General features: G+C 55.0%; 4 protein-coding genes across 4 annotated transcripts; all 4 read left to right on the top strand.

Moving 5' to 3' along the window:
* Window positions 1-268: 268 nt before the first annotated feature.
* DQ04_03611090 (hypothetical protein) lies at window positions 269-550 on the top strand (the record flags this gene model as incomplete). Its single annotated transcript, XM_009312969.1, has 1 exon — window positions 269-550. The coding sequence occupies one exon, from the start codon at window positions 269-271 to the stop codon at window positions 548-550; it is 282 nt and encodes a 93-aa protein (XP_009311244.1).
* Window positions 551-1,325: 775 nt separating this feature from the next.
* Window positions 1,326-1,886, top strand: DQ04_03611080 (hypothetical protein; the record flags this gene model as incomplete). The annotated part of the gene is made up of 1 exon (XM_009312968.1): window positions 1,326-1,886. One exon carries the CDS (start codon window positions 1,326-1,328, stop codon window positions 1,884-1,886), a length of 561 nt encoding a protein of 186 aa, XP_009311243.1.
* Window positions 1,887-2,694: 808 nt separating this feature from the next.
* On the top strand, window positions 2,695-4,092 carry DQ04_03611070 (hypothetical protein; the record flags this gene model as incomplete). The annotated part of the gene is made up of 1 exon (XM_009312967.1): window positions 2,695-4,092. The coding sequence occupies one exon, from the start codon at window positions 2,695-2,697 to the stop codon at window positions 4,090-4,092; it is 1,398 nt and encodes a 465-aa protein (XP_009311242.1).
* Window positions 4,093-4,754: 662 nt separating this feature from the next.
* DQ04_03611060 (putative recombination initiation protein NBS1) lies at window positions 4,755-7,421 on the top strand (the record flags this gene model as incomplete). The annotated part of the gene is made up of 1 exon (XM_009312966.1): window positions 4,755-7,421. One exon carries the CDS (start codon window positions 4,755-4,757, stop codon window positions 7,419-7,421), a length of 2,667 nt encoding a protein of 888 aa, XP_009311241.1.
* Window positions 7,422-7,648: the final 227 nt, after the last annotated feature.

Raw genomic sequence — 7,648 nt, 5'->3', positions numbered from 1 at the left:
AACGTTTCTTTCGCCAAGGCATGCTTCCACGGAGGATGACAATGACGATGCGGAGTTTTGCCAATGGCAGAGCAGGACGACGCTGCCGTGCGTGGAGGTGACGCAGGGATCGCACGTGCAGCTGAGTAACTGCGCCCTCATTGGTGGGCGCGACGGCCTGTACTTGGGCATTGAGTCCAGCGCGCAGCTGAAGAGTGTGGTGGTCGCCGACTGCGCACGTGGTGTGTACGAAGGCGTTGGCTGCTGTGTTGCGCTGGCGCAGTGCTCCATGGCGGGGAACATCTTTCACCTTGTTCTCCTCGGCCGTGACCGTGAGGCAAAGGCGAAGGCTTTTGCAGCAAATGGTGGTGCTGCTACTGTTGATGGAGAAGTGGAAACACCAGTGCGGTTTTCCGACAAGTTCGAGAAAGGGAGGAAGCACACACGTGCCGATATTGCGCTCGACCACGATCCCATCGCTGATGTCTACGCGGAGTTCATCCACAGGGGTAACCGTGTCGAGCTGCCGAAGAATCTTGCCACATGTGAGCTTTCTGATCCGGTGTATTGAGAGGAACTGAGAAGGTTTAAGAGGGAGGCGACGAACGATAGAAGGGGAATATGTGTGGCTGCTGCCTTGGTGCGGCTTGCGAGGTGTGAGCGATTTAGCAGGCTCTCTCAGGTAGTCAATGAGAGTAGAGGGAACGGTGGGATTGATGTCTGGGCGTATCTGGGGCGGTGGGGACACTGGGATCTGGGTAGTCTTAGGTAGCAGGGCATATTTCTTAGTGTGATGGTATTACGCTGTTGCATCATCTATTTTGTTGTTGCGTTTTTTTTTTTTTCATACCTCTGACGGTGGCCTTTGCCTTTTACTCTGTTGGCGGTGGCTGCTACTGCCTGTCATGTGTGTGCGTGCTGTAGTCCGCTACGGTGAACACAGCAGGCGGCGGGTTACCAACGCCTCACTGCTCCTGTTGGGGTTCTTTGCATTATTTGGTATCTGCACGAAGCCTTTGCGCCCTTCTCACTAGCTACTCTGTTTGTGTGGGGAATGAGAAGTGGCCAGGCGTCGTGTGCACCCTCTGGTGCGTCGTGGCTGTACGCAGCTGACAGTTTTGTTGCGTGACGAGACCTCACATTCACGCATTTGTTTTCTTCTTGGTTGTGGGGCTCTGCCAACACTGTTGGGGGCTTCCCTTTCTGGTTGCCCGCGCATTGCACCCTTACTTCTTGTGTTTGCGTGAGGCGCCCCAACGCCCCACCTGTGTTGCTGCTGTGCCCTGCTGCGTGTGCGATTCTCTCTGCCCCTCACGTCTCCCGCACAGGAAGAAGTTCAGCGTGTGATGCTGACGGCGACGACGATGCGGATGCGGCACGTGTCTCTTTTGTTGGTCCTCGTGCTGTGCGGGGCGTGCAGCAGGGCTGCGGCGGAGGACCAGAAGCTGGCAGCAGGATTGGTTCTGGGCACAGAAGCACAGCTGTCTGCAGCGATTGAAGCAGGGGATGATGAAGATGGTGGCGGAAGTATAACGGATTCTTCTAAACAGAGTCAAAAAGATCATGTGGACGAAAAGGCTAACACTGAGAATTGTGATGCACAGACCGGCAGTGGTGCCGGTAAATGCGCCACAACTGGGACCCAAGGTAATGGCGCTTCAAGGTCTGAAACACAAAATCTATCTGCACATGATTCAAACCAACGTCTTGAAAAGCACAAACAACACGATGCTTTAGGCGGTGGTGGAATGCCGAGAAATGAAGAAGGACCTCCTGGGCAAGACAAATCGAGTGCTCGGGTAACCGGTGCGACTATTCCAACGGGTGGGGAAACACCCAATAAAGCCGAGTGCCATCGCAGTGGTGGGAACCCGGATGTGAGTGCCAACCGTCATACAACAGGATAATTGGGTGGTGAATGCTATCTACCTGAAAAGAAGGCGGATCCCCTTCCCGCCGAGGCCGCCGCTCACAACACTGACAGCACTGCTCCGAAGACTTCTGCTGCCAACGTGCCACCGAAGAAGGATGCGGCTGCGGGCGCAATGATTGCGGCTGTCAGTGCGGCACCGCTGCTTCTGGGAGCAATCGCCCACATTGCCATGTGGTGAGAACTGTGGGATCAGCGTAAATATTATCACACGATGCAATTCCTACCTGTTCTCTATGCACCACGTTATAAACCAATTCTTTCTTGTTTTTTGCTTTGACTGCTCCTGGCCTGCTGGGCACGTGATGATGCACCGAGCCTCAGCGGTATTTACTGTGCCGAATAGCGCTACATGGAAGGCTGTGTCTCTTATTATCTTTTCACTTGCCTCGCACACGAAGGTGCTCCTGCCTACGCATTAGCTTGAATATAATTGCAAGAATGGGCACTCTGGGCTTCTTTTTCTGTTGATGGTGACGGCTGCTGCTGAGTGAAGTAGCCCCTGTGGTCTTTGTGTGCTGCTGCTGCTGTCTGTGTGTGTGCACCCCTGTAGGCCAACACCCTTGGCTGCTGCAGCTTGTTTCATTTTTTTTTTCATTTGGGGGTTGTTGGGGTTTGTTTCTGTGTGGTTCTTTGTGCTCTGCCACTAATGTTTTGTTTGAGTGATGTGTTGCCCCTCTAGCTGTCCGTTGAGTTGTGTGGTGCGCTGCTGCTCTCCCCTGCTGTGCTTGTGTACCCCGCTGTGCGTCCCTCCCCCTCTGTAGACCAGTGTGCCTCGGGCTGTGATGATGGCGGCGGTGGGGCGTCCCGCGTTGTTTGTGGTGGCCGTCGTGCTGTGCTGCGTGTGTGGCTGTGCAGCGGCCCCTGATGTGAGTGTCAGTGCGCAGAGGAAGGAAGCAGAGGTGCATTTCCTGAATGTGGAGAAGAAAAAAGCTGTGTTGACTTACCTGAATGAGGCAAAGAAGAAGGCGCTAAAGGTTCAGGAGGCGGTGAAGGAGGCCAGGAATGAGGTGGACGGTATCAAGAATTCAAAGGAGCAATTGACGGCTGAGGTCAAGAAGGCCTCAGTAGCTGCAGTGGAGCTAAATAAAAAAATGAAGGGGTATGAAAAACTTAAACGGGAGAATATTGCAGATGTGGTTCTTTCGTTAGGTGAAGTTGTGCCGAAGTTTGAAAAGGCTTCTAACTTGTCGAATGCCTTGCTGATGGGGGTGGCAAAGATATTGAGTAAAGCGACGGAAGCAGAGAAGTGGGCCCTGGAGTCGGAGCTAGCGTCTAGCAATGCAGCAATTAAAGCCAACACAAACGTCGCGGCCCTTGCAGAGGAGGCATCAGAGAAAGCAGGAGAGGTAAAGAAGTTGTTGGCGCAGGCTCAGGCCGGCGACCAATCGGCAAGGGTCAATGGTGCGTGGAAAGAGTACTCGCGGTATGCAGCGGAAAAGGCTAAAGAAGCGTTGAAATATGCAAAGCAAAAGAATGGAGTCCTTTGGAATGGATGGAGTGACCAGGATAAGCTAAACGATTTTGTTGACCATGCACAGCAGTCGGCGGAGAAGGCAGTGGAGGGCGCGACGAAGGATTTAAATGCCGCCAACAAGGTACTTGAACTGGTTGAACGAGCTGCAAAGAGTTTCGAGTTGTGGCTGAACAAGATAGACATTGCATTGGACGCTGTAGCAAACCCTAAGACTGAGTCAAATCCTTTATCTACATCTGGCAAGCCTTCCCGACTTCCAGTGCCGGCGCCAGAAGCATCACACGGTCATGCTTCCCACCATGGTGAGCCGAGAAGTACTGTGCCTGTTATCAATCCGTCAGAAAAGCAGCAAACTGACTCAGTTGCTGGATCAACTCCTGTCTCTGGCCGTCCAGAGCCTCAGAGGCCACTCAGTGATGCCCCAGACACTCCTAAGGAGGAGCTGCACGCAATCCCTGCGACGACAGTGAGCAGCGTCTCCCGAAGTGGCACGGGCGCGACAGAAACCTCCTCAGGGACCGCTCAGGGTCCCAATGCCGCAGACAGCGGTGAAGAAACTGAAGCTACTGGTATTAACGCCCCTGAGAGCAATGCACACAACACCCTGCAGGATATTATGAGTGCGGACAGCAGCGTGAGTCCTTCGTGGGTGCGTACACCGTTGCTGGTGGTGGTTGGTGGGATGGGCCTCCTTGCTGTCTGCTGAGCTGTGTGTGTGCACATGGAGAGGACGCATACACCCTGTGCTTGTGTGTGCTGCCCTGGAGATTGTTTAATAACATGCTTTGGATTACTTTACTTTTCGTTTGTTTCTCCGCGCCACGTAATCCCCCTTGGAGGATACTCCCTGTGCTCTGTATCCAACGAGGACGGCGCATCTCTCTCAGTGCCGTAATGGGCTTTGCTTGGCACATGACTGTGCGCCGCCCGCATGAGAGGGCCTTCTTTGAATAATTCTTCTGAGTGTCTCATTGTGTGTGTGTGCTGCGCCACGCTGTGCATGATGGACTCCTTCTGATTTTGAGTGGGAATCATTTATTCTGTGCTTTGTAACAGTGGGGGGCAATCTGCTTCCCAAATCTCTGTTATCCCTGCCACTGTTGCTGTTGTGTGTTTTTGCCGGCTGGTTCTTTACTTTACTCCTCTTCTGTCTTTGTTGCGCACGCAAAGCGGCATTAGTGCTCAACGCCACGCTGGGCGAAGGCTAAACAAGCTGCACCAACCAGAGGCGCCACCACCAAGGAATTGAAGGGTACTCCGCCTCAGTACCACAACACACCTCTGAAGTGAACGGGGAGAAGGCAGCGGAGGGCCCATTCAAACCACAAAGGAAGGGTGAACAAAGAAAAGAGCTCTTCTGGGCGTTTGATGCGTATTCTTGAGGTTACGCACGGCGACGGTGAGGTGCGGCGCCACTTTCTGCTCATTGGCGAGACGTACACAATCGGCCGCAAGGAGTGCCGTCTGCTGCTTCCCAGCGGCGATCCGTCAGTGTCGCGGCACCATGCCACCATCACCGTTCGCGCAGTGCCGCCGCTGGCTACGCCTGGCGTTGCCGCTGTTGAGGCCAACGCAAACGTGGAGGACTGTTCCAAGCACGGCACGTACGTCAACAAGGAGATTATTGGGCGCGGCAACGCCCGCGTGATTTACACGCGCGACGTCATCAAGTTTGGCACACGCGTCACAGCACGCCTGCTGACGGCAACGCTGGTGCTTGTCGAGTCCGCCGCACTGAACGACGCGGAGGCATTCCTGCTGATGAGTGCCGCTGTGCGGCTGGGTGCGCTGCTTGTGCGGGAGCCGGTGCCGTCACTGGACATGTTCAAAGAAATGGGCCTCAATTGTGTTGCCTTTCTGTACGTGACGAGCGACGGCTACGATATGACGCCCAACGTGCTGCGTGCAATGGCACATCAGTACCACGTCACGACGGTGGACTACGTCACTTCTCTTGTTGAGGCACTACGCGAGGACAGCCTTATGGTGCCGGAGGAGTTCCCTCTGCCAACCGTCGCCATTCCGGCATCACAGCGGTTCCCCGTATCGGATTACATGCGACCCCTGAAGATGTTCTACAGTTTTGACGGATTCCTTAAGTCGAATTATCCACCAAACAAGCACCTGCGTCAATTCACCTTTGTTATCCTGGATCCACAGATACACGCCAGGTATGATGGTCTCCTGCGTCTTTGCGGTGCAGCAGTTGTGTTCATGCCCCCCCAAAACTTGGGTATGTTTAATTCGTACACACAGGAGATGACGACGGTGGTCGTTGCAAGCGATGATATGTTTGCCGACCTTGCGGCTGTGCTTGGAAAGGGGCAGGATGGTGCCAATAACCGTGGTACAAAGGCGGAGCGAGAGCCGAAAGCTGCAGATAGTGACAACAGAGAGGATAATATTCTTGAAATGGCGTACCAGAAATTGTACAGAATAGGAATGTGTGTGATTCCTGAGCAGAACATTATGCACGCCATATTCACTGGTAGTGTGCTAGAAATCAATATCAACCCCTCGACCCCATCACTTGTGCGCCTGAAAGGCCTGTTTGCGGAGATGGACGAAAATGATGACAGTGCGAGTGAGGATACAATGCCGTCTACCACGGCAGCACCGACGCCTGCAGCAGAGCTGCCAGAGCGGCTGATGGCTTCATCGTATTCTGACGCAGTGGTGAAGGCAGTGAACAATGAAGTGGAATACAGTAAATCATCGACAAGCGCGACCAGCAACAGTGGAGGGCAGCTGTCTTCCAGCAAGGAGCTGAGAAAAGACAATGACACCCCACCAGACGAGTCGCATAGTAAAGTGGAAAATCTGAAGGCTAATGACTCAAGTACAAAGAAAACGAGGAAACCACAGAAACAGCAGCAGCAGCAGCAGGAGAGTCAGGAGGTACCGCTTTCTACCGGGCCTGCCAGAAATCATGTCAACACGGCCGATTGTAAAGCAGATGCGCCCAAGGAATTGAACACAGAGAAGCCACGGATGGAGGCAGCAGCGCTGGAGAAGCGGCCGGTCGTTGTGCATGCACCGTCGCAAGTGAATGAGCGGGGCGCGCTGCGTTCGCCACCCACACGACAATACGTTTTTGCGCACAAGCTTGCACCACAGCAGGCCAAGCAGATCCCTGCGCTGGAGGGTGAGCAGCGGCATCCGTCGAGGTCGACATCGTCGTCGCAAACCGTATCGCGCCTCCCCTCTGTCGACCCGGTGCCGACGCCACACTCTGAGGGAGTGGACGAACAACAAAGGCGTTTCCACCAGGGGCAGTCGTTGGATTTCCACGCGGACAGTAATCTGCTGTGGCGGCAGCGGAGCGCGGCATCGGAGCCGCAGCAGTCGCGGCGCCACTCCGCTGTGTCGCTGCGGTACCATGAGCAGCACAGCGCCCACCCGCACGCGGCGAGCGTCCGCGGCCATCCCCACCCTTCGAAGCAAAAACTGTCTACTCCACTGCCGCCACGGCTGGAGGCTTCCTCGCTGTGGGTGCGGGAGGGGACGTCACCGTTGGGTGCGTCGCCCGGCGCGAGTCGTCGCCACTCGTGGGCCCACAATGGGTCTTCAATCGCCTTGCCCAACAATGCCAAGCAGCGTTCTCGCATCGACGCATTGGCAGATTCGAGTGGGAGAGGTGCCACTCCGGAAACTGGTCTACACAGGGACGCATTCCTTGGGAAACGCTGCCTAGACTTCGTGGAAGACTTCCTTGACCCCTTCGCCCTCGACGTGGAGAAGTCACGCGGCCTCATCCTCAAACAGAACCGCATGGATGGTGTGAGCAAGAAGTTCTTCCACGACGGTGTGGAGCGTGTGCTGGATTTCCTCGGCTTCGTGCGCAGGACGGAGCGTGAAATCCCGCCTAACTGCAGCACGGAAGCAACACGCAAGTACTGCAACTATGTGAGGCGGAAATCCCTCGCCACACTTCGCCGCATCAAGGCGACATATGAGGCGGTGAGGTCCTACGTGCCGGGTAACCTCCAGCAACTGCGAGATGGCGTCGGGGGCCGCTCCGCCTCCCCGCTGTAGCGGCCGCTGCGCCGCCACGCGCCTCTGCCCCCCTCCCCAACGGGCAGCAGCTCCGCTTCGTGCATATCCGAGGCGTGGGGCCGTTGGGATGGGTGGATAAGAGGGCAGCGTGCCAACAAACAAACAAAACAACACCAAAAACAAAAACAAACCGGAAAATAAAGTGAGTGCAACGAGAGAAGTATGATCGTTTTTTTTTTTTCTTTCTTGTTTTTTTTTTTTTCATT

This window comes from Trypanosoma grayi, assembly GCF_000691245.1.
Source record: "Trypanosoma grayi strain ANR4 Tgr_361_V1, whole genome shotgun sequence".
Classification (NCBI taxonomy): Eukaryota; Euglenozoa; class Kinetoplastea; order Trypanosomatida; family Trypanosomatidae; genus Trypanosoma; species Trypanosoma grayi.
Note: the sequence above shows the minus strand (reverse complement) of the source record. Positions and strands in the feature narration are given on the sequence as shown.